Source organism: Falco punctatus (assembly GCF_963210335.1).
Source record: "Falco punctatus genome assembly, chromosome: 9".
NCBI lineage: Eukaryota > Metazoa > Chordata > Aves > Falconiformes > Falconidae > Falco > Falco punctatus.
This window is the reverse complement of record NC_137589.1, coordinates 5,503,169-5,529,649: the sequence shown is the minus strand read 5'-3', so window position 1 is coordinate 5,529,649 and position 26,481 is coordinate 5,503,169. Positions and strand designations below refer to the sequence as shown.

The 26,481-nt window shown below is 38.8% G+C and overlaps 1 protein-coding gene across 7 annotated transcripts in view; it reads left to right on the top strand.

Moving 5' to 3' along the window:
- The first annotated feature begins 4,599 nt into the window (after positions 1-4,599).
- PLEKHA1 (pleckstrin homology domain containing A1) overlaps positions 4,600-26,481 on the top strand; it is a 37,754-nt gene continuing 15,872 nt past the window's right edge. Inside the window, exons 1-5 of one of the 7 annotated variants that reach the window (XM_080401502.1) lie at positions 4,600-4,853; positions 19,399-19,559; positions 22,132-22,188; positions 23,649-23,694; positions 25,723-25,820. In XM_080401502.1, the coding sequence (XP_080257628.1) occupies positions 19,419-19,559; positions 22,132-22,188; positions 23,649-23,694; positions 25,723-25,820 (342 nt within the window). In that variant the 5' untranslated portion in view covers positions 4,600-4,853; positions 19,399-19,418. Of the gene's footprint in view, positions 4,854-4,915; positions 5,242-15,725; positions 19,189-19,398; positions 19,560-22,131; positions 22,189-23,648; positions 23,695-25,722; positions 25,821-26,481 lie in introns of those variants that run through there. The other 6 variants (XM_080401506.1, XM_080401508.1, XM_080401507.1 and 3 more) reach the window with 6 other exon arrangements.

Here is a 26,481-nt window from a genome sequence, read left to right as displayed (position 1 = left end):
CACTCTGAGACTCTGAGTGGTTACGGCAAAGTATGTTATGGCTCCAGGTAAAAGTACAAATGAGAGCAGCTTCAAGTATCTGTTCTGCTCCGCACTAGACTATCAAATATAAATGTAAATTTTCTCTGCAATATAGTGCATAGTGAAAAGTTAAATAAATAAAATAGCGTATCTCATTGCCTCTGTCTCTGATTCTGTGTGCTCCGATAGAGTATCACTTTTTCTAGTAATAAATCAAGTTTACATTGTTGTAGACTTTCATATGGAGACCTCAAACCCTTCACTAGAGGAGGTGTACATTGCTGACCAGCATCTGGTGAAGGATATCTGCTGAAGGCACAGCATCATATCTGTGACACTGCCCAGAAGCAAAGTCAGGCGTCCTGACCTTCCATCGTCATCCCAAGACCATTAATTAAAGCATTGCATGCTGGCTTTTCTCTAGGGAATGCCGCTGCTGGGCCCAGCAACAGACAGAAGCAAAGCACAGTCCTGAGCTGGGTAAGTGACTGCAACAACCCTGCAAGTCGAAAGCCCTCCAGGCAGTTTGCATATATTTCAGTGCAGAATAGGCCCCTTTTTAAAGATTTTAAAGAAGATTAAGCTCTCTCAGCTTTGGAATGAAAGAGATAGTCCCCAGCTGAAGAAAACATTTCAAACTTCTTGTTGCAGAGACACTATTAAAGACAATTCACATATTTTTTTTGTGGAATGGCTTCAGGCTAAAGTAGAATAAGAGGGGGGAAAGGGTGTTTTGTTTTCCATTAATAAACTTTATCTCTAAAAATGTCAGAAGAAAAATAAAAATGCACTGTTTGATAGAAAATGCAGAATCTTCATATGCATTTTGGTATAATGCTATGCACATAGGAATGAGGAAAGCAACTGCAGCATGAAGATATTACAGTCCTCGTGCTAACGAACTCATAGTGCTTAAATATGACTTTCTGGGAAATGGAGTATTTAAAAGGCTGAGAAATTACTTTATCACAGTGTATCTGTACTTACACACAGCAGTTACATTGGGGCGCTTTCCTACCTCAGTATCAAATTAATAACAAGATCCAACAACTGGCAGCTAAAGCTGAATGAATTCTGCCTCCATGTGAGATTAAATTTCCAAGCTCTGTCAACATAATTTCATCAGAATAAGTTTTGGCTCTCACTTAGAGCCTTTAAAATGCATATTGTAAGTACGCTTTAAAGAAGCTTTTGAATTAAACTGTCTGCTTATATGTGCAGGGATTTTAATGTTTCTGCTCCTTTGCTCACCCTGGGAGGCATGGAGGGAAGAGGTTTGTCTGCGTTGGTTGCCCCCAAGGTGCCCATCACTCACGCAGTTTTGCTGTAAGGAAATGACTGTAGGGAAACCTCCTTCTTCAGCGCTTCAGCTAATTCCCTGCAGGGATGGAAAGGATGTTTTTTCCTTCACTACCTGTTAGCTAGTGATAGCTTGGGGAACAGTGGTGTTCTCTTCTCAAGCTCCAGAAACTGTCCATAACTGAAGGCAGAGGGAGTACACCTGAGGTGGAGAAGACAACCTTGCTTCTTAGAGTCCATCATGCTCATGTGTTTGAAGTCACAGCAGCCGGCAACCCTGACAGGAACCTTGGAGAATTTTTGTCTATATGTCATGGCAAATAATTTAATTAGGTAATAGATATTACCTACTCAATCCCATGCCACTGCAGAAAACTCAGACATTCATCCTCTGGAATTAAGTTTAATGACTGAAAAGCTTTCCCTGGTTGCCAGCACTGAAGGTGTCAGCAGAGTAATGACCTCGCCTGATCATAGCCTCTAAGAAAAGCAGTCCCATTGAGCTCAGTAATGCCTCTCTTAAAATAGTGCACAGGAGGCATACTGCATGTGGATGGAATTTGCAATGTTGAACCCATAAAAAAAAGAATATAGTGAGAGCATTTTGCTCTACACTTAGTAATTCACTGGCCAGGCTTTTTCCTGTTTTCCACTGTAACATAACTGTTAGTTTTAACAAAACCGTTTTGTCGAAGACAGAATTAATTTCTTTAGAGCAATGAAGCGAGGTTTTGTTCACAGTTCTTTATTTCTGTGTATGTATAAGTTGCTGAACTTTCTCTGCTGGACAAAATTATGCATCATGAAAATACAATTAGAAAAGTTAAGAACTGGGATATTTTGGAATTGTTGAATATTTCTGCTTCATTGCTGAGACATGCAAGATATGTATTTGTATATGCAGGGCATACATGTGATGTGCATGTGTGATATATTTGTATATTTGCATATAGATACGTATAAATAGATACATATTACTCCTTTGGGTATTACTGTTATACACGTACGCTCTACTGACAGCTTCCATAGCTTGTGAAATAAACACTTGTTCTTAAAGGTGCATATTGCCACAGGCCACCCACCAAATGTTATTTATTATCGACCGTGTTTTGAGTAACTGGAATCCCAGCAGGAATTGATGCCCAAACCCTCTTACTCGTTTCAGTGATGAGAATCACAAGCAGCTCCTAAGTAAAGGATCAGTACAGAAGTGGCCTGCCAATATTTTTTGCCAGGCATGAAGACTGTTGTGAGAATACCTGCCAGCTTTTGAAAACTATGAATAGAGACAACTGGAAAGGAAGTAAGTGCCTGTCTCATAATTCTGCTGGAATATACTGGGCTCCAAGCCAATTCCTAAATTGAAGCCAGTGGCACTGCATGGAGCAGAAGCCAGTGCAGACTTTACTCTTGAAAATTTTTAGACATTGCAGGGTATATAAAAAATACATGTTGTCCTTCACGATCTTTGCACACTTACTTTGTATTTCAGAAGAATGGGAAAGTATTTGCATGATCTAATCACTTCAGATCTGAAGTCTACCTGCTTGTGACCACAATTTCTTTCAATTGTTACATTTGCACACTTCACAGAACAGAATACTGAAAATACTGAATCACTTCCAAGTCAGTAAGCTCAGCTGAGCTTTAAGTAGCCTGTGTACTGGCACAGTATCATAACACTAAAACTATGAGCAGCCTCCTGCTGAAAGTAAGTTTTGCTTTAAATCAAGACATTAGAGATTACTACATTTATGTTTCTATACACATAAGGTTGCCTTGGATGTCAAAGATTGATACCTAAATGGTTTAGGGTGAAGATGTACCCTGCTGAGCTCACCTGCACTGTAAGTGCAATTCACAGAGGAAACGCTGCATTGGTGGCATCCATCTCACACTCGTCAGTGGCTGAGCTCTTTGCCTTTTGGTTTCCCACTTGTATATTTAATGAATATACTTTTGTGAATAGTGCAACTTGCAGAATTTGGCAGTTTTAAAAGGTTTGTATCTCAGCTTCAGCAAAGACAGTTCTTCATGTACCTGATTGTCTCCTCACTAAATTGCAAACATGGGAAGAATTAGGCTATCTCAAAAGGAAGGTTGCAGCAGTCCTCCACGATGGAAATGACGGTAAACTACAATACGAGGTTTGCACCTTCATTCCAGTCAAATATATTTCCTCTTTTAAATGTAGTTATCTTTTTTTCCTTTCCTGAGTCCTATTATCACAACGCATGGTTATCCAAACCACGTTTGGGAGGCTGGAGAAAGTAGTTGAAAGTTAAGATCTATCAGACTGCAGACTGCCCTAGTTTTCATTACGGCACCTTCTGCACGTGTCTTATGAAACTGCTTTTGATCACAAGGCCTTCTGGTGGCAAAAAGTGCAAACCGATTGTGCGAAGGGCCCTTCCGCGTGCAGGGCAGTGGCAGGCCGCATCCTGCAGCCACCATAGTCCTGTCAGCACCAGAAACGTCAGCGGGCGAGGGACACGGTGCTGGCTACTGTTAATTGTCTGACATTAACTCCAGTAGAGCACTGTTAAGTGAAAATCCTGAAAGAAAATGTATGAATAATTGTGAATGAAGTCCATATTGGAAAGCTTCTGGCTGGTGCAGCTGCAAGGCGCGTGACCCAGCCAGGGATGGATAGGGAAAAGTTGCCATGGGAATGGCGGGGCATTGTTTGCGGCTGACTTCAGCTTTTATTGTTGTGCCCTGATTACAGCTTTTGTTTCGCTGTGAAGTATGGCTGTTAAATGCCAGCCCGAAACAAAAGATGTATTTACAGGCAATGGCTGAGTTCAAATGATTTCTATTTTTAGAGATATCACTGCGTTAAGCTAGGGGGAAAAAAATACATTATTATTTCAGAAAACACTTAAGTGTTTCAGTATAAATTTAGTATGCGCCCAGAAGAGAGTTAACTGCTTATTAAAACTGGTTAAATACTACTGGAAATCGTTATTTGCCCCCAGGGCCACGGTGACTGACACCAAAAGCTCTGAGGTAGCACCTGAGGTGACAAGCCGCCTGTGAGAAGCCTAGGGGGAAAACCTCCACGGGTCCAAACCCTTAATGCTGCTCCCTCTCCACTGAATTTAATTAATATTAAAATCAAACCAGCGGCACGTTCAGAGGTGCAGGGGCCGGGGGCCGGGGCTGCCCTGCCTGAGGCGCCGCGCTCCGCCCGCCCCCGCCCCCGCCGCAGCCGGGCCGCCCGCCGGGCCCCGCCCGCACTACAACTCCCGTCAGGCCTTGCGCCGCCCCGCCGCACTACATATCCCAGAAGGCTCCGTACCCCGCGCCGCCCAGGAGGTGGGGCTGCGGCGCGTGCGCGGCGGGGGGCTCGGCGGTGTCGCCGCGGTCGGTGGCGGCGGCGGCCGGCGGCGAAGTTTCTTCGGAGGGAGCGGGAGGCGGGAGGAGACAGCGCTGCCCGCCGCGCCGCCTCGGGCCGGGAGCGCGGCAGGAGGTGGCGGGGCCCCGCGCGGCCCGGCTCCCCTCAGGGGGCTCCCGGACTGCCCTGGACTCCAGTAAGTGCCTCGGCCCGGGGCGGGGGCGCTGAGGCGGGGCCGGGGGCTGAGGCGGCGGGGCGGCCCGGCCCGGCCCCATGGGGAAGGCGTCCGGTTGATGCTCTTCCTTCCGCGCTCGCCTGCTGTTCGGCCGGGCAGGGGACTGTCCTGAGCCCTCGGCGCCTCTGCAGTTGTGTAGCTCCTCGGCCCTAACCGCTTCGTGCCTTCCCCTTCCCTCGTCCCGCTCCCGTTTCTCCCCTTCGGTTTTCCCTCGAAGCCGCCGCCTTAGCGGGGGGGTGGGGTGGGGTGGGGGGTGGCTCTCTCCGTGTTTCACCTCGGGGGCAGCGCATAGGAGGCCGTGCCATAATTGCGCTGCTAACGCCGTCAAGGCTCTGTTACATCCCCAGAGGTAAGATGATGATCTCATTACCCGTAATATTTCTGGCCCCCCCCACCTCTCCTTCCAACTTCGGTCCGTGGGCATGCTGGGAAGGAGCGATCTTATCTGGGCCGAGCCTGCAGTGATGGTGCCTGGGCGGGTGTGGGCTCCCCGGCACCCGCCCGCTCGGCCGGGCCCGGGCCTCGCTGCTGCTCGCCTTCGGTGTTGAAATCCCAGGCTACAGCTTCAAGGAGAGCTGAGTGTGCTCGGGACAGCCAGCATTTAGTGGCTACTTTGTTTTCGGCTTCCGAAGGCGCTAGTTCTGAGGAGGGCTGTTTTGGAAAGCTGTTGCCTGTGCTAGTAATGCAAGCCTGCGCCTCCGCGTTGTGTTGTAGCCGAGTTGTAACCTGGGCTGGCTATTTACTGAAGCAGAGTGTCTTTAAATGGGTAACTTGGCTATAAATGAATGTTAAACTGTAACCAATATTGTCATATTGGGCAGTTTTAACACATGTAAAATTCCAGATAGGCATTTGACTTGCTACTGACTTAACACAGACTTAATTACTGTATGTATTGTGCAGTTCCCTTGGCTGTAACTAATGTGTAACCTTCATAAAAGGCATTATATTATTGCTTAAAATGTTTGCAAAGTAACCTCAAGAGGACTGCAGTTACTTTTTGGGGAGCAGGCTCCTGTTTTGGGGCCTTCGGGGGAAAAAAAAGTCTAACTTTTACCAACCAGTGTACTAAGTTAACAAAGAAGGAAAAAGAACAGTTTATCATCAAGTGGGGAAGCGGGAAGTGGTTATTAATTTGTTAAGGCTAAACATTGTGAATTATACTTGAGCAAAATTCTGTTGCTTATCTGAGTAAAGCTGAGAGAAAGAATGACTGGTTTTTTAGATGCTTAAGAGCTAGATCTCTCCATGCTTCACATTCTTACAAAAGCGTAATACTTTTAAAGAGGCTACTAGGCATTCCTGCATATAGTAAGCTGAATGGCATCAGCTTTTTGTTGCCTTCTGACAAATTGCTTACTTTACTAAAAGAGGCCATAATGTCTAAAGGTACATTTTTCTGTTCTCTTCCCGTTCTATAATCCCACACATGACACTGGAAGACAGAGCCATATTTGATCATACAGTTTGGGCCTATAAGGTTCTAGGAATAGCTTCCTACTGTTGAATCCAGCAGAGTTTGTTTTTTGTTGTTTTTTTTTCTTTATTTGTCCACTTCCTTTTTTTTGCTTGGGCTGTGTTCATTATGATGCAGCACAAACACAATCTTTACTGAGATGGAGTTGTGCCTGGCAACTTTGGCAGATTGCACTATGATGAGTTGCTCTGTGTTAATGAATTTACTAAACTGCACTTTTAAGGATGGGGATTTTTAGTACTTCTGATTTGAAAGTAGTTAGGAAGTATGATAGTCTTGTATCAATTTATTTCACAGCTGACTTACAGGTGCAACTTTAAAGCAATTTCAGTAGTCCTTGAGAAGGTCTTATGCATCCAGTTATGTAGATTTCTTTAGTTCTCATGAGGCTCCATGCTGGATAAATTCACAGGACGCTCACTGCATTCTAGTAAGTTTTAACAGGGAGTTTGGAAGAGTCCCTTCAGTCTTGTCTCCAATTTCTGGTTGTTATTTTCACTTGAGTCACACAGGTGACAATACATAAACTTGTCGGGTAGGTAAAGCAGAGAAGTGTAGAAGTGCTGTTTTCCTGTTTGTCACATGAGTAAGTGTTAAAAGTGGGCTGAAATCTCTCATAGTAGAGAATCTTAGCCTGGTTGATATTTGGAGGAGAGCCTTTTAATTTAGGCATAAATAAGCACTGATGTTGGAAAAAGTGATAATTCAAGAGGTAATACATAGGGGTTTTGTATATCACAGATATCACCAAATAACTAGACTGCTGGAGAGAGCTTCACATAAAAAAATAGAACTGTGTGACTCTTCTGTTCTTTTTGCAGTTATTAAAAATGCAATTTTTATTTGGTTAGTGTAGAAAAATTATTTTCTAGTTAGTAAATTGTGAAGATGGAATCTATTTTCTTAAGCTCTTTCTGTGTTTTATATCTATGATTGGCCTTATGTTGCATTGTATAGCTATGCATTTCAAGGGCAGAAATAAAAAGATGCACAGTAGGTCACTGCCAGGCATATTGCAGTGTTTAAGTGTTTTCAGAGGAGCAGATGCTTTCATGTAAATTAGAGAATAGACAAAGAAGAACCAGTGTACAAAGAAAATAGGAAGCATCTTAGTGAGTTTCCTTTTTGTCCTCTCCCCCTGTATTTATTCTTCCTCGGGACTAGTAACTGAGTGACAGAAGACAAGCACGCACCTGGGGAATATGGAAGTTGCGTATGTAAGGAAAAGACATGAATGCAGGAAAAGGCCTTTGTTTTTTTCAGGTAGCTGTGGCTTATTTCAGAAGACAAGGGAGCTATATTGGCAGAAATAATAAAGGCTGACTTGTATGTTAGAGAGTTAGTGTAGAAGAGGGGAAGTGCAAAAGTCAGTTTTTATTGACTGTAACAGATTAGAAAGAACTTGAGGGCATTACTGAAATGTGAACAGATCTCTACTTGTAATACAGTCTCCAGTGTAGTGTTGGACATAGCCCAAACTGCCAGGCCTGCAAAATTCTTATCTATTTTAGTAGATTTAGAATTCCATCCATGTCTTTATTACTAAGTGTTCCTGGTTATTTAAGCTGACAGTTATCGTAGTAAACGTAGTTCCTTCAAAATGCAGCAAACCAGCACCACTGGTGAGTGCATGTTAGGAGAGGTTTCCTCGCATGCTGTGCTGTGCACTTTCTTGTATCCTGCTGTACGTCGGTGTTTGTCTAAACAATGGCTTGTGATACAAGAGCAAGATGGTTCTTGCAAGATGGTTTATTGCTTTTGTTCTTCTTTTCCTGATAATTATGAACAGTAGAAACATTCTTAGAAAATAGTTACTGGGATTTGGAGCCAAATAAACCTTTGTGCAGTGGTATAATTGCATGAAAATACAGGATAGTAAATTCAGTGCCAAACCGTGGGAATTTAGGTAACTGGCTTTAGCCTAAAACACAAAGCGGGGAGAGTTTTGTAGATGTCACCAGGAAACAAATGATCCAAGAAATACAACAGTCAGTACACATATTCCTTTGTTTTTGAGTCTAAATGAAATAAAACATGGCTGGAAGCGTTGCTTTCAATGCTCTATAAAATTATATAAGAAACATAAATATCAAAATTCCAGTGAGCTTATCTGACATGTAGAAATAACGTAGGTGCTTTAAAAAAATTGCCCGCTGAAGAGGTCAGAGTACAAGTATGGTTCAAGTTCAGGTTTTGAAGTTACACTTTAATGCACGGAATGACTGTAATGGATTGGAATGGGAGATACAACTGACCTGTTTCAAAATTTTTTCTGCTCTTACACTCATGTCTCAAATTAGGACTTTGAAAATTTCTGAGTCTAAGGTAATCTTGATACATATTGTAGTCTATCTTTTAGAAACACGTAGATATGTATTCGTATATGGCTCAATTCTATAAATAACACTTTCCTCTTAGTGCTAGGTAAAGTAGCAGGGGCTTGTTGCTGTTGAGGAAGGAAGCTTGGTTCATTGTCTCAGCACTAAGCAGCATTTTCTCCCTCCAGGGACTTGCAGAAGCATCTAGAATGTGTAGGTGTTTCTTTAATCTTGGAGAAGGAACTTATTAAGCTTTCTGGTGCAGAACTCTGAGCCACTTACTTCTAACAGATGTTATCTGCACGAGTAAGGGAGTTGCAGGTCTGGTAGACATTTGTGGCATTCAACAGTTTATAAACAGTTTTCAGGTTTAAACATACGCCTTTGCATTGAAAATCTGAATAGTTTCAGGTATTTTATGTAGAAGAAAGGTGGTTCAATGGTGAGGTTGCTGCTGTGGAACTTGGGAAACTGGTTCAGCTCACTGTGTTGCCAAAAGCTTCCTGTGTGGCCTGGGACAAGCTGCTTCTCTGTCCCTCCGCTCTTCTACTGAAACTGCTCCTGCATCTGGTGGCTCTCTGCATCGCAGAAGTGTTGCAAGGGTATGTCAGTCAGGTTTTGATGTGTTCAGGTGCAGTACTAATGTGCCACATAGAGCTCCATTGTGCTGGGTGGGAGAGGTTGAGGAGACTGCCAAAGTTAAAAGCTGGGGATGAGCTCCAGGCTGAAGGAGTAAAATCAAAAAAATAAGGGGGTGGGGGTGGAAGTTTTCACTGGAGATGTCTTGGACCAGTTAAAAAAAGAAAGCAAGTCCTTAAAACTTTAAGGAGCACTGCATTGCTTCCTTTGTTTAACAAAGCATAAAAAACCAACGCTTAGGATACCTGAATGAACCAGGCAGATCTTTTTCTATTATGATACTGCCACACAGGGAACAGTGGCAAAGCTGTCTCTGTTCTTCTGTCGACTGTTCTTTGGAAAACGCTTTTAATTCTAGGTAACCATTACCTCTCAATGTTTTAGCTGTGAGTTTTGTTAATTCTTTCTGTTGGCATGATATTCAGAATCTCTTAAAATTCACTCTGATTTATTGACTTTTCATGTGAAAGAGGTTTAGAGAAGATAGCTTCTCTACCTTCCCACTTCCCCAATGGGGAAAAGAATTTGCATGCACCTTTAAAGAGCAGGCTCTTTATAACTTTATAGAGCTAAAAGTACTTTGGATCTTTCTGGTGGAAATATGAGATGGTATTGTCACTGCTGTAAACTGAAAACATAGACTAGACAACAATTCTAAAGCTTTGCAAATGTGTTTTTATTGCTAAGCGTCAGCACTCCCAGGAACAGTCTCTGTATACTGACAAGTGATAAATTCATTAGCTTAATATGTAATTGTTTTGATGTGTATGCTCTCCATGGGTGCTTTGGTACCCACCACATTTACATCCCATGTCCAAGAAAATGTGTTTGAACTTGTTCAGACTAGTGATTTAATTAAGTGTTCTTCTGTTAAGCACTAAAACAGTTACATGTCAGGTTTGTTGCAAGAGCAAACAGTCCTCTTAAAACTGCACTTCAAAAGATGTCGTTAAATAAATTGGTTAACTCTTTAGGGAGGCTTATAATAACAAGGGGAAGCTTAGGCTGTACTAATAATTCATCTGGCAAGTTATTTCTGTAGCTAGTAGACTCAGTGCCTGTATGTGCACTAGGGCTGCAAAGTTAGGTAGCAGTGCTTCAAGGATGTTCTGGCTTCAGATACGTTCCTGCTTATTCAGGACTTCAGGCTTGGGTTATTTATTTTCTAATTAACTTTTTTCCTTAATCAAGTTCACTGTAGGTGCTGTCAGTTTTTTATACTGTTTTGCTATTTTATGCTGTTGCCTTGATTTTTTTTTTTGGGTGGAGAAGCAGGATTTCTTAGGGAGGTCCATTTGTTCCCTTGTTGGGGGAAGGCTGTAGTACAATAGGTTGAAAACCAGTCTGTTGCATACTCCGGATAAGTTCAGGATTTCCAGGCATGTTGTTGCACATACACAAGACTTGTGATTTGATTCCCCACCCCCCCCCAGTTTTGCTGTGTATAGGTCAGGCACTAATCTTCCAAAGTGCCATGAGCCTGAAGACTTCCTGGTAGTCCTGGGATTACTCCTGGGTCCTGGATGGAGCATGGTTATTCTCCATATGCATTGTAATTTGTGTTTTGGGAAGCACCAGTGTCAGTGCAGAACAGCTATGCAGTAAACTGGTGTTAGTGGTATTGTTCTGAGCTTACTGTAGACAAAATTATTAAATGTTGTTTCAAACTTGTGTGCAGATGGCCTGTAATATGCTGTGCTACTGGTAGACGTAAGTAATGTGAAATCACAATTCACAGGTATTCAGCTGTTTAGAGCTGGCTTTAGAGTGTCTTAAATATGTACAGTTTAATGGAATTAGTCTGAGTATGATATTCTTGCATTTAAATTTGGAACTTGTCTTTGGATCTATATGTGAAAAGTAATCTTTTACTCCTGCAATACTCTCTGAAGTTGCCCTCTGGCTTCTCCCCAGTGTTTTCAGCACAATGTTTTGGTGCTACTGAGGCAGATAATATTTAAGCAGTAATTTCAAAATTAATTTAACACTCTGGTATGTACATGCTGGTATTTCTTTAACAATGTAACAATACTCTGCGAAAACTGAAGAAGATATTTTCAACTTGTTAATTTCCTAAGCACCTGGCCTTTTGATTTTTGTTTTTGCGTACTTCACAGGAGGAGGGTCTGTGTTTGTGCTGGTGAGTTTGTACCAAGGGTTTACAGTGAAAATCAGCAACACTGGCTCAAAAATGGCAAGCTGTTTTTTTTTTTTTTTTTTTTTTTTTAAATAGCCTCACCTTTTTGTATTGAACTTCATGAGGTCAAATAAGCTTCACCAGAATTTGTGGTTTGATGGGGATAATCTTTGTGCTCCAAAGTCATTGGGATGCTTTTGAGACTCTTGCCCTTTCATATTTGAAGACTAATTTGGGTTGAGTTTGAAACAGCTGGCAGTGTATGGAATTGGAGTTCTTGGAGTGGCTGCCCTAGATGGAACAGTTACTAGGAATTGAAATTAAACAGCTTTTTTAGTAATGAGTAACTAGTAATGATAAGTAATCCTAATAAGTAATGTGCTTATTTCTTAATTTTTAATTTGGTTTAGGTGTCATTAATGGGGAAAAATCTATAGACCAATGCATGTAGGCATTTTCAAGAACAAGAACCTAATATGCCATATTTGGAGTTTTACATAGAGCACTTAAAATTGAGAAGGCCCATAGTAACCTGAAAAATAATTGTAAAAAATCAACTCTGAATCTGCATTATTAAGCATTTTAACTAGTCTAACTGACATAAATAAGCTTTTAAAAAATTGTTTTGAGGATTGTATGAGATAAAATATAGTTATACTAATTCACTTTAACTTGTTTTCCTCTGTTGTACTAGTCTCTGGTTACGTCTCATTTTGAGTAACTTTGTATTACCTAGACTTCATGTGAAGTGATGAAAACTGTACTTCTGACTGTTGTAAAAACTTAGTGTTATTTAACATATTCTTTCACTGTCTTTTAACTTTGTGATTTTGCTATATTTCTTTCTAGGCGAGTCATCACTCATAAGTTATTAATAGGTGAATTTCAAGAGTATCTTGGCCTCATTGCACAGAATGCTTCCTTTTATTTTTATTAGCTCAATGTATTTAGAGGAACAATTCAAATACTTGTTTTAGCTAGGAAAAAATGATTAATGGGTGCAGCTTTTTGTTTTGGCTGTCTTAAGAGATCAGTAACAGAGAGGAATTTTGTATCCTGTACAATGCATTTCCTCATTTCATCATATCCCAAAGCCTTTGGCTGCTATTGTAAATACCTTAAAATGGAGGAAAACACTATATTAAGATCATGAAACATCACTTACAGAAATCCCTGCAAAAGTTTTTGTGGAGGTACCAATCTGTTCCATCATGGAACAGATTGATCGCTATTTGAAGTAGGCAAGCGGATGATGGATTCAGGTAACTTCCAAACATTTTCCTTAGAACTCCAGTCTTCACCCTAAAACATACTGAAATTCTTACCCAGACAAAAGTAACATTACTGCAGTTTAGCCTAGAAGAGCTTATGCGTGGATTGGTGGTGTTGTCCGTGGTGAATGATTGTGCTTTTCTGGTGAGCAGTGTGTCTGGAGTTGGGAGGAAGACCAGAATGGCTGTGGAAAACCTTAATTGCCAGTGTAGCAGGGAAGGAGGCAGGCAGGTGGTGGTCTGTGTTCTTTAATTGCATGCATCTTTTGTGGTTAACTTCATCTCAGTTGTTTCACATGTCAGTTTGTGGAAGAGCAACAGTTTGCTCATACTATTATACCAAGGGTCTTGAGGTGTAGCAGGTTTTGCCTGATTCAGTCTGTACTGAGAGAGGGTGCATGCTTTGCATTTTGGTTGTAAAATGTATATTTTAATAAGTGTTGATTATATATGGATGTTGAAAACACCTGGGATTAATGCTGTAGTACTTTAGTAGATAGTATGGAATAAAATTATAGTCATTTGACTTGCTGAGGTACACTGGAAAGGAAGGGAATAGTCTAGTTACCCTGATTTAACAAGTCTTCCTGGAAAACAGCAGATCAGATGCATTTTGAAGACAGAATGTTGACTGAGTAAGACTTAAATGCAAGATAAGACTGCTGTGTTGTTGGATGATTCATCAATGCAAATGATGATTCTTGTCTATTGTGGCCTGGTTGGAAGTTGGATTAAGTGCTGGGGGAGGGATGTGTTGTTTGAGATGCCTTGTAGCTTGTTCAGGCATAGGAGAGGTCGATGCTACTGCTGCTATTTTCAGATTTTTTTTCATTTCAAAGATTAACTGCTTATGCTTAGGAATTCTCTTCCAGGTGAATAGTGGCCTTTTGGATCTGCTTTTTTCCTTTTGCTTGACTGCTTTAGAGGAGGAATCTAAATTTAGGGAGCAGCATATTCTGGAGACTTCCTGTTCTTATTTGTACATGTAGTTAAAATATTACTAATAGCTTCGTACCCTTCTAGCAAATTGTAGTCGTGTCTTCTCTGTTCAACAGAAGCATGCATGTGCCCTCCAGAACAAAAATGAATTAGTGAAGGTTCTTTGGGAAACAGAAAAGCTCAACATGCAATTTTAAAACAGCCAATCCTAAATTATCTTACTGGTTGTCATCAGAATCATACCCAAGTAATCTGTCTAGCTCCTGGATTAGGGTTTTTCTGTCACGTTTTGGGTACTTAGGAAATTGTGGCTTTTAAGGGGTTTATGAAAGATGAGCAGAGTTTAATCTGCTCGGTTTAAATTATCTATATGGTGTTCTGCCTCTACTGGAAGGTTTTCAAAGTGTTGAAAATAAGGAAGTTTGAACAACTTTCCTAAAAGATTTATGTGACTTATTTTCAGACACTGTTCTGAACTTGTTGTGTCAGAGTAGGGGTTCCCCCCACCCCACCACCTTTGCTTGCTGTCTTGCACGTATGCAAGAAGGAAGGTTTTCATTGCTGGGTCCTCTACGGTATAAGCAGGACAGTCTGAACTCTGAACTCATCCCTTACCCTTGGGAATCAGTAAATGGAGTAAATGGCCAGCAAAAGAGACAACCAACTGGAGAGGAGCTGATTTACAACAGGAAGCTGATAGTAATTGCCTCGGCAAAAGCCAAGAGCACTCAGTAATGAAGTTGTCCCTGGAACTGTGGAAAAGACTGGAGCTCGCTGGGGATGCTGCTTACGCTCCCTTTGTGGCAATGGAGCTAGTGTTATTAGTAGAGCTTAAAAACGGGGGTGGGAAGGAGGTATGGGCATGACTCATAGCATCATTTTATATTTATCAAGTGTAGCTTTATGAATGTTGTTCACTGTTTCATCGAGATGAGTAAGTAGGTAATGTATGTTTCTTAATCTTCTTACTAATAGGAAAAGAACCCCAAAGTAATCTCCTGTGGTAAGTTAAATTCAAGGTTTAAACTGTCCATACACTAATAGAGCAGGAAGTAGAAGTGTTAGTTTAATCTATTATTATTCTTATTTCTTTAATTTATACACAAAACTTGGGGAAAACACATGTAAAATAAAGCTAAAAGGTATTAAGGAGAAGTGCTTATCTTGCTGGATTTCTTAATCAGGCTTTCACATGGACAGTGCAAAGCCTATTGCATAGTCCTTTTATTCATAAGAAATTCTTTCTCTAGTAAGGCGGCAGTCTGTGGTTTATGCCTACTTGTGGAAATCAAACATTCTGTCAAAGGAGAGGTTGGGCTGTAGAGATATAACACCACACATATACATTGCCTTGCATACCACTCTAGTAGTGTTGTATAGACTTTGAACTTGAAGTCATGAAGGCTGCAACCAAACTGTAGAAGAGGTAAACTCAAGAGCAGGTGCTGCTGTGAAACCAAAAATAGAAATTAATGTCGGAGAGTTTAAGCAATCTGTTACAGATGGTGAAAACAAGATGCTTGTGTGCTTCTGCAGGTTCTAGTTGTGCAGTCATGCATTTACAGTTATAGACTGGGAGACTGATCTGTGATTTTTTTGTTGTTGTTGTTATTATTTATAGTGGTGTCCGGGAGGCCAGGCAGCTTTCAGTTTGTGATATAAATGTTGAGGAATGTTGGTATATGGTATACCTCAGAGGAAAAGAGTGGTGAGAGGGGAAATACGAGAGAAGCTGGGCTGATGAGGTATGTACCTACTTAAATTAGTACGCTGCCACTGGAAAGAGGGATGCAAGACTTCAAAAATAAGTGAGACCTCGTTTGGATTGTAACACAGCCCTCCAAGAGGAAATTTTAAGGAGCTGAGAGTTTTCTGAATTCTTACATATGAGTATCAATATTGCCACAAAACAGGTTTTCAAAAATAATTTAGCTTCTGGGGGATTATGGCGAGAACCAAAAGGAAATGGGCCATGGGGGTAAATTTTCCTGAAGTAGCGCTATGTCATTGACCTGTCTCCTCCCTCTCCGGCCCCGCGCCGCCCCCCCCCCTTCCCCGGGGAAGGAAGGCAAAATAAAATGCAGTTGTATGTGATCTGTTACAGGTTTGATGCCTTCAGCTTTTCTCTCTTAAGAGCTTGTAATCTTTTTATAATATTTGATTCTAAAAGTGGGAAGAAAAGTTATTAGATTGTGCTGCAGATTCTGCTGTAGAAAATCACCAAGTCTGCATGTAATAGAGTTATAAAATGTACAGAGTTAGAGATTTTTTATAATAATCTGAAATAATAATGAAAAGTAAATCATATTTCTGTAAGGCAAGATCCATATTCTGAAGACAATTTTAAGTTGAGGTTCTAGTGAATTGTTAGGCTGGTGGCCTTTCAGCCACATCTCCTACATTGTGGAATTGATGTTGGAATTCTGCAGTTCTTTTTATGAATCTTTAGAAGTAATGTGGTAATTCTGTCATGGTTGCTGTTCTGGTCTGTCTGGAGTTACCAGGAAGGGTATCGTGGTGGTGGTTTTGTTATGTGCGTTCAGTTGCTTTAGTAACTGGAAGAAAGGCACAAATTGATATTTTTTTTAATGTGCACTACAAATTGTGGTTCATTAATCAATGATGAATAGAATTGGTATTAATTTATGGTGGGATCTTGCCACGGTGTAATATGGTGGAAGCAGACTTTTAAAACGGGAAAAACCAGTTGGATGATTTTGTTTGATTTCAATTTTATAATAAAGAATTTTTTATCTGTTATTCTAAGAGCATCGCTCTGGTGGAGGTCAGTAAGCCCATGAGAAATTTTGAACTAATGTGAAGAAAACAGTAGTCACACAACGTAAGTTTTAAATTAGTGATAGTTTATCCTGTGTTTTCATCAGAGGACAAAAGAACTGTAAATAATATCATTTTGTAGGCTAGAAATTAACTAGTAGTACTTGGAAATAGAAAATCTGTATGAATTGAGGGATTTTTCTTTTCCTATGAAAGTTGATTTATTGACAAATAAGAGAAAGCTGCTGAGTTTTGTCTTTTGCCCTGGGAGAAAAAAATTAAAAGTATTGGAGTAGTTCAGCTTTAGCTAATTGTATGGTCATAATGGAGCATTATGAGTATTCTCCATTTTTCTTAAAAGGTTTTTTGAAACAGATTCTTCTATAGGGGGAAAAGTGTGTTTTGAGAAGTCAGTTGGTTTTTTTCAAGGATTCTTAATCAATTTGTATCTTGTTTCAAAAACAAGTTTTCCTTGTTTCATTTTCTTCACATCTGCAGAGAACACAGCTTAAGCCTGCTCAGACAGGAAACCAGCCACCAGTATTTGCTTTTTTTAAGGCACAAAGCTTTTCTGGGCTTCATAAACTGTTGATATTAAAATAAAGTGGAGTCCCAGAAGGGCTGTATATTTTATTGAGGGACCACCTGGCACAATTTAAGACAATACTGGTAAATGACAGCTTATATGTTCATTTAAATGAAAACAAGGTGTGGGTGATGCAGAGTTCTGTGAACTTAGAGGTATAATTTAGAGAACAACTACTCTTAAGCTTGCCCCTAGCTGCAGATGTGTTTATAGTGAGATGTTGTTTCAGTGTAAAGTGATCCCAAGAGTCAGCATGTGAACTACTGATGAATGTTTGTTATGATTATGACATTGTCTTAAGAGTACTCAAGTGTTTGGTTTTGCTCTGTAACTTCGTTACAGAACTTGTCTTAGATCTGTGATATTTAAAATTTTGAGGAACATAATAATAAAATTTAGGTTGCCTTAGTAAATTTTGTTACTTTATTGAGGAACAAATGTATGTTTTTGAAGATTTAAACCATTGTTGTATAACTTAAATATGGAGACTTACCTTTGGAGGCAGAAAGAAAACCAAATTGGTCAAGGACTTAATGGAAGGCTTATTTACATTAAAGTCCTTGTAGCTATATAGAAAATATCTTGCACCCCAAACAAAAGTGTGTTAATGTTGTTATACACACAAATGCATTTAACTTTATAACTTACTCTTATATTTAAAAAAAAATAACATTTTAAATAGTCTGTCATCATTACGATATTGCAATCTCTTCATTTTTTTGCAAATGCTGCTGAATTGAGATTGTTAGATCTGGTCTTTCATGCCAGACTTAATGAATCAGACTTAGGTTTGCACCAGAGAATTAGTTTGGCGTTGGGCACAAAAACGGTTAGTTATCTTACAGATTGAGCTAAATGGCTTAAAACTGTTTACTAGAAATTCTTCTAGTATGGTATCAAAATAAGGATAATTTAAAAAAAAAAATGTTTCTCAAAGTGATTGAAACAAAATTTGACTAATATTCTAATCATGTAAAATTACAGCTGTAAATACAAGCTTATATATACATGTTTGAATACGTGACCCCCCAAAATAAATGTAGGCTTACCTGTATATCTGCTTCCCCAAAATAAACACTTTAAAATGTAACCATATATCAGGTTTTACTGTGACTTATCAACAGCTAGCTACAGATGGTTGTCAGGGGTCTGCCTCATTTTGTGTGTGTATATAACTATATTTAAATCAAATAACTTTAAGGAAATAGTAAAGGTAAGCAACTTCAAGAAATATTAAAAAGAAGCTTCCATATTACACAGTGAAAGCTGGAAGATGTTACGGAAAGAGCAAGTATGAAGTGCTTAAACCTTCTATGTCTCATGTTAATATTTCTGGATATGTACTATTTCTGAGTTTTGTAACAAAGCATAAAGAAGACTGAATTGTTTCTTTCCTGCTCTGGAAAGATCAGCATCGACCTGATTTTGTTCATACTTAAAATCATGTTTATTGCCATTTTTAGATGAGCATGCAGATTTGTCTTTGGTCTTACAAGGCTGGCTCTTAAGGTAAAATGAATGTCCCATAAAATAAAGGGAAGCAAAAAAAATAATAATGATGCAATAGCCTGCACTAAGACAGAACCATAAAAGGTGAAGCAGGCAAAGTGGGTATAGGTGGTCAGCAGTACAGTTCTTCATTTATTAAAGCAAAACAAAAGAAGGCAAAAAAAAAAAATATCCCTAAACCCAAGATTTAAAAAAGCCTGCCAGCCTCAAACTTAGTACCACATGGATATTTAGGATTTCAGTTTTGGACTAGCAAGTTTGTTCACATCTCTGCTGCGCATACAACTTCAATTTGGCTATTTAATGTATAAAGATGAAAAGGTGTCTGCTCTTAGATATTGTTGGACATGAAGTGCTTTTTTGTAGGAGAAAAGAAAAATGTGAACAATGTTTCTAAAAGCCTTTTTGTTGAATTTACTTAAGCAAAATGTGAAAAATCACGTTGGACAGTAGAGTTGCTGACAAAGATCCTTTTTTGACCATGAAAGGCAATGTCAAAGAAGGAAGTATAAACCTAGCATTATTTTAACTTTGCGCAAGTTGTGAGGGAGATTCTTTGATTATTCTTTAGTGATCTTGTACAAGCTAGTCTTGGTGCTCATCTACTATTTACCACTTGTATCTTTGCACTTAGGGTATCAGGTATCATAAGTATATGCTTCAAAGTAGTAAGAAAGACCTAGCTAAAAGTTCAGTGGTGGTAGTGGGGGGAAACAGCTATGCCTCAGTCTTCTGTAGAAACTTATTTAAGCTACTGGTTGAAACTGCTCAAAATGTTGTGGGTAGGCACGGAGCAGTCTTAAAATTAGTAACAAGGAACTTTGCTTAACTTCTGTGCTTCTTGTTCTGCAGTGTGATGTTCAGGGTCAGAAATGCCTTATGTGGATCGTCAGAATCGCATTTGTGGTTTCTTAGATATTGAAGAAAATGAGAATAGTGGCAAGTTTCTGCGGCGGTACTTCATTCTGGACACACGAGAAGACAGTCTGGTGTGGTACATGGATAACCCACAGGTGAGATGTTCTTGGCAATAGTTCCCTGGCTCCTGTCAGTTTCCACTTTCAGATGTTTTTTTAACAAATTTACTTAAGAAAAATGGGATTTAGTATTAGTTTATGGACCTGGAAGCTAGGGGAAAAAATTATTTATATAAGTGAGATAACTGTAAATCAGTGTTTCTTCTTTGCTGATATGAGCAGTCTTCTAAAGGAAAAAATAGAGTTCGTATTCTATTTAAAACATTATCCATTGCACTTAATAGTTAAAACATTAAAAGCAACCTGAACGTCAGTGAATTGCCAATATATAGAATCTAAGTATTGAGAGGAGGTTTAGGGATCAGATGGGAATCTGAATTTGATCCCACTTATAAATCGGTCATTAGTTTTTGAATCATGATGTGCTATATTTTCTATTAAGTGTTGTGAGTGTGCATTACAAGTTCTTGCAGGTACTAGGTAGTGCTATATAATATAACCAGGTGAGCCAGATCAAATGCTAGTTTCACTACACAGGTCTTCTAATTCACCTTTAACCTTACATGGAAGGATTTTGTTTCTGTGGCATTGCGTGGGTCAGTAAGCTGTTTCATATTATTTTGCCTCAACAGAATCAGTCACTGAAAAGCAATTTCTAACGATGCTTGCCATTTCAATACAGCATGAGTGGTATAGGAATAAAGAGTGTGCTTTGTATAAAAGCTGCTTTCACATTGTGCACGCATCAGTGTGTTTTCTAGCAAAGGGGAGAACAGATAACTGCTTACGGTTTGGGTACAAAGACAGTGAAAGCATAGGATCTAGGTCAGCTGACAATTGTCTGCCAGAAGAATTTTCATGTACTGCTCTGCTGGGGAGCCCAGAGTTAAAATGCCGTACAAGTCTAGTGTTCAAAGGAACCAATGAAAAAAATTGAACTATGTGCAGCTTGATGAAAGTGACTTGTGACTGAAGCATTTAGCAGTTTTTGAAGAGGAGAAAAAAGACCATTTCTGGAAGTAAGAGAGACTTCAAACGTTTGATCTCGATGAGTGATACAAAGCAATTCTGTTTTTCAGTTTCTCCTGTGATATAACCAGGGCATGTGGGCAAAACTTGAAATGCTGTAGAAATTGCAATTATTCAGAAGTTTTAAGACTAATGACATTTGGAGTGCATATCTCTTAGAGTCTTTAGTTTAGACTTCCTTATTTTTTTCTGATGTTAGCATTCATGCACAAATGAAAGCATGCCTTGCAAGAGGCAAGTTGAAAGTTCTTGATTTTCGTGGTCTGCTGCTTTAGTTTTGAAGAACAACAGGGTTTTTGTAAAGCCACTATGTGGAGACCGTTCTTAATCCTTGAAGTGATGAAACTTCCTATAGGATGAGTCTACAGTATGTACAAAACTTCACTGGGCCCTTTGTTGCTGATAAAGTGCTCTATTTGTATTTGTGAACATCAGTTCATCTGTTCAAAGAAATAGTTTAAGTCCATCATTAACAACACATTATTATCCTAATATAAAGATTATAAAACTGATGTATGCTGGGATCAAAATTGTGCTGATAAAGTAAAATTTATTTATTTGGGCAGGATGGGCAGACTTTAATTTCAGTGTTACCAGTCTCTAGTAAAGCTAACCTATTACCTTTGAAATATGAATGCAATATAAAGCAATTCTTTGCCTGTCTGATCTTGTGGGTAGCATTAGGCTTTTCTTTGTGATGTAGAAGTTCATAAGGCACTATGGTGTAATGGAGAGCGCTTTAGCTGGGGAAAGGATCAGCAAGCAGATGCAGTATGGTCTCCAGGGAGGCCTGTAGTGGGAAGAATGATACTGTAACATAAGGGGTCATTCTGAAAGTAAAAATTGTAATGGAAAAAAGCATATGGGAAACGATGCTCTATTCAAAGGCATAAAATTAGGAAGACTGTTTCATTAGAAACAGTTAATAAAAGTTAACAGTGTTTTATGAGGCTCAGTTCTTTAACTTGTATTTCTAGGCTGCTAATTAATTGTGGACAGTAATATAAATGTTAAGACTAGTATGTTAAGCAAGATATAAAAACAATGGACAGCTCCTTTTTGGACTGTAAATATATTTTAGGGAACTTTGTAATAGAGATTGTAAATTGTCATGGCCTTTCCCTGCAGTAACTTTAATATGAAAAGACTATGATTTTTCCATCCATTTTGGAAATACGTGACATGGCCTTTGAAGTCTCTGACGTAATACATGAATGTCACTTCTTGTTCCTTCAGTCTGCCCTGGTCAAAATACATAAAACACCAACATCTGTTAAGGAAAAAGTATTCTTTCCGGATTTCCTGGATGCAGACCTGCAAAAATCCTTTTTCCTCTAGTATAAACCTCTGAAACAATCACTATTTGTATTGTTTCTAGCAGTCTTTCTGGTTTTAGTTGATTAACAGATGTGTGTATAATAAACAAGTAGTTTAGATCCGGTTTCAAACATACATTGTGTATTGTCTATAAAAACAAGTAGAACTTTCTTGTTGTTTGTGGAATTATTTGCTTTTTATGCATAAACACTGTGATATAAGAATAAACTAGTTTCACTTTGTAACATACAATTTGTTTCAGAATCTTCCTTCTGGATCTCCACCTGTTGGAGTCATTAAACTTACCTATATTTCAAAGGTAAGATAATAATGTAAGACACTTGTTAATTTTTCGGTGGTAACTGCCAAGGGCCTTTTCTGAGGGCCTCAACTTTAGACAGTCTTAAATGCCCACTATGTAGGGCATGGGAATGTGCTGCTTGTGAGTTTTAGAGAAGTGATACGAATGCTTCTATAGTATCAAGTTAAAATAAGAACAGACTAATTATCGTGTTGTCTAGGTTTGTTTTGTGATTTCAAATGGCAGGTCTTCATGCTGCATAGAATTAATATTTCTGAACTGTATCTTTCAGTTCTTTGCAAGTCTTTGAATTCCAAATAGTCTTGAGGAAAAGACACATCATTTATAAAGTGGAAGATAAGTCTCTGGGTGTGCTAGTTTGCAAGTAGTTATGGTTTTAAATAGAATAGAACAATTTCTACAAAACGCCCTGTTTGTTATACTCTATACACTCACTTCCAAATATGTCTGACAGAAAACTGAAGTAAGAAAGTCCTCATGGTTAAATTTGTAGCATATACCACATTAACAAAGAAATGGAGAAAAATAATTGACCTCCCTGTCTTTCTGCTCATTTCTCATCCTTCCTTTGCTTTTCTTGTCATACTGCATCTTCCCACCGTTTTTGGTGTTTTTGGTATTTTTGTATTCTTGTAAAATACACCATTGATGCCAGTTATATCATGAGTACGAAAATGCCTACGGAGACCTGCTTATGTCCTTTCTGGTTTCCTCCTCCTGTGCTTACTTTGCTCCAAACCTCACAGTTGTCACCTTAAGAAATCTGAAATCTTGCATCTGACTTTTAATGGGAACAGGGGTGGTCCCCATTGCCTTTGCACCTGTGTGCACCTTTGAAGGCAGCTCACGTGGGCCTCCTGTGCAGATGTTCTGCCTAACTTTCCATATTTCTAGTTGCGCAGTACCTGTGGGGTTTTTCTGGCCAAAAAAAGGGTTTTAATGCAAGATGTTGCCTGCCTTCTACCCTGCCCTTGATAGAAGTGCTCTATAATGTAAAAATGTCAGCACCTCTCACAACAGAACATCTACTACTTTCCTGCCCCAGCACTGCAACATTTTAGAGACTGCTGAAGAAAAGTGGCTATTACTCTTTTTATGTTAGTGAACAAAATACAACCAATGTCCTTGTCACTACAAAATGAGCTTGAATTTTTAGTTCAGTTGAGATGTAGAACTTCAAAATGCAAGTAGAATTGTTATGCTTTCAGTTTTCAACATCTGTCTGGTAATGAATCCTTAAACTTAAGGAAGAGGAACATACGGCTTAAGCAACCATAGGTTGCACATCTTGAATTGAATTTTATATAGTATTTTTTGTTCTATCTGTATATTTTTATACCTAACAGGCTTTACTATGCTGCTGATCTTTGGATTTAGCTACATGAAAGAAAAAAATGTGATAGCTGATATATATTTTGTATGCACAGTGATATTTACAGTCTTAATTTCCCTACTAGGTTAGCGATGCAACTAAGCTAAGGCCAAAGGCAGAATTCTGTTTTGGTAAGTTCTTGTGTGCAGCATGTGCATAAAGTATATTCTTCAGAAATTTGTAACAAAGATGATGTTCTGCAATTCTGTTACAAAGCTTGTATTACTTTTTTTTAGTATGCTGGTTTCTTCATAAGGATATTTTGTGACTTTTCATATTGCAGCTTAATGAGGAGTAAGTGAGAACAGTTTTTCAGACGTGAAATTTGAGGCATTAGTAAGTTGATGAAAAATGATGGGTGTTTTCAGAAACATGGCATGCCTGTCAGCTATGAAGACAAGTAATTTAACTATTTTAATCTGCATTACTGATAAAAGAATTGATCTAGTTGATCTAAAAATACTGTCAGCCAATGCTCTGATGTTAAATTTCAGCCTCTGTTGCTGTACCAAAGAGAAAGAATTTGCTTGGGATACCTTCTAGGGTTATTGATACTTAAACTTGAATAAACTTTAGGTAATCATAAAAGCCCCTTATGGTCAGTCTCTTTTTATATTTTTCTTGTAAGTAACTTGTCCAGAATTTACCATAATTCCAGATATTTTTTCAAATAATTGGCATACACAAAATGTGTTAGAGACAGGAATCAGCCTCTGCTCTGTTTATGAATAAACATTACTTATGGCTGCATTCATGTAAGAGTTTTAGCTCAGATGAAGGTACTGAAAATGCCTGAAGGTTTTCTGACAGTTAGTTAAGGTGTCCTTTGCCATGTGCAGTGCTGTACAGGCCTGGAGAAGGCAGCTCCAGCAGATTTGTGCAGTTTCTGTGTTGGAGCTTGTGAAACACTTGGTAAATCACCCCTGTGTGTAAGGCCTCAAGGATTCTAGACTAGTGCCTAGTGTGTCAGTTCGGTGCCATCTACAGATTCTTCTGCACATGCATGTGTAGAGGTGTTTGTCTTTACCAGTTGTAAAGTTGCTCTTGACGTTGGGCCAGCTCTAAAAAGCCTTAGATGATAAAAAGATAGATAGATAAAAAGATCAAAGATGCTGGCTGAAAGCTTTTAGTATTTCTGATTTATTTAAAATGGTTTTGATACTTCTTAGAAGAAACATTTACATTTTTGTTTTTTAAATACCAGCAGTTGTTGTTTCAGTCACCCTATTATACAGTTCTGTATTTTGAATTTATATTTGCTTCTAATAGTGTTTGCTTCAAACCATTCACTTTGGGGTGAAAGATTGAAGAGTACAAAGTTATCTGTTTTTAGTATGTGTTTGCTGTTAGCAAGGACCTGAAGAACTGTAATGTTAGAGGTAGAGCAGCAAAATCTGTTCGGACTTTAGCAGCAGTGCTTCGAACTTCTAGGAAGGGTTTAGTCACTGTTCACCTTAAAACTAATTTCAAGATAAATTCTTAGAATTTGAGAAAACTAGCTGTGATTATTTTGACTGTTACATAGAAATAATATTTTTGTCTTTTTTGGGTAAAGGTATGCTAGGTGTTGTGGGGTAGATATATGAACTTACTGAAAATATGCTTTCTCTGCCAAGTCACTGAAGTAAAATAAAGTTTTATGGTCTGGCTATTTTAAAGTTCTTTGGTCCTGAGCATTCTATACTTAGTATACTGATTTTTTTCCACAAATCTGTTTTGCTAAAAAATCATTGATCATAATCATGTTAATGAATTGGTTGCAAAGGATGGCAGATACTGCTCAGAAGATTAAAAGGAGAAATTGTAGAAATCCCCAGGTATAAAACTCTGTTGCTTGGGGAAATTGAGAAAAGGGGAAATTGAGCTGTAGAAAATTCTGATAAAATTCAAGGCTTTATTTTTATGTCATAAAATTCATTTAACAATTTCTGTAAGGTGCTGTTTTAAGTGGAAAGCTTAAAAAAATAAGCTTTTTTAAAGAATTAAATAAGCCTGTCAAGTGTGTGTATGTGTCTTAAGATGATTTTCTAAAAAGAAATGTAGCAGACAGCTTAAATACTTAAACTGGATTTTCCATCTGAAATCAAATCTTTCTATGATGGTGTTAAGTTTGCTCTTAAATGTCAATGTTGTTAACTTTTCATAATGGTTTTTAACAGTTATGAATGCAGGGATGAGAAAATACTTTCTACAAGCCAATGATCAGCAGGACCTAGTTGAATGGGTAAATGTTCTGAACAAAGCTACCAAAATCACAGTAAGTGGTTTAGTTGATACTTAGCAATGCTTTCAAATGGTGACTGTCTCAAGATGCTTAAACTTTGCCTCCAGTTTTTTTACTAGAGTAGTCCTGGTATCTCTACAAACTAGTCTTGGTTTGGCTTTCCAAGACATGGAGAAACCCTACAGAGCTTGCCCTAAACTTGAGTTTATTTTACTTTTTGCTTTGGAAATTGGCCAAAAATGTGATGCTTTCATTAAAGCATATGATTGTTTCTAGTAATTTAAAATTAACCATACGCATTTAATATTAATTGAGATACCAAGAAGACACTTGCAAGCAATGAAGAGATACACATACATTTGGCTGGTGTCAAAAGTTTGTATTTTGTAAAGTATTGCTAAAATAATGAGCAAAGACAACATGCCGTGTTCCAAAGGTGCTCTCCTGATTTTAGGTGACATCCATTGAAAGAGCCATTAATGCATTCTTCTGATGAGTGTTAAATTACTTCTGTGGTTTGTACCAGGACAGCTTTTTATCACATACTGGAAAACCCCACGTATTACCTCAGTCTTTTCAGGAGGCAGAAGTTAAGGGTTTGTTTTCTCTCCAATATTGGGGAAGCGATGATATCAACTGTTTTGAGAGGCATTACCCTTTGGGGTTCTGAGCATGGGTGTGCACATTAATATTT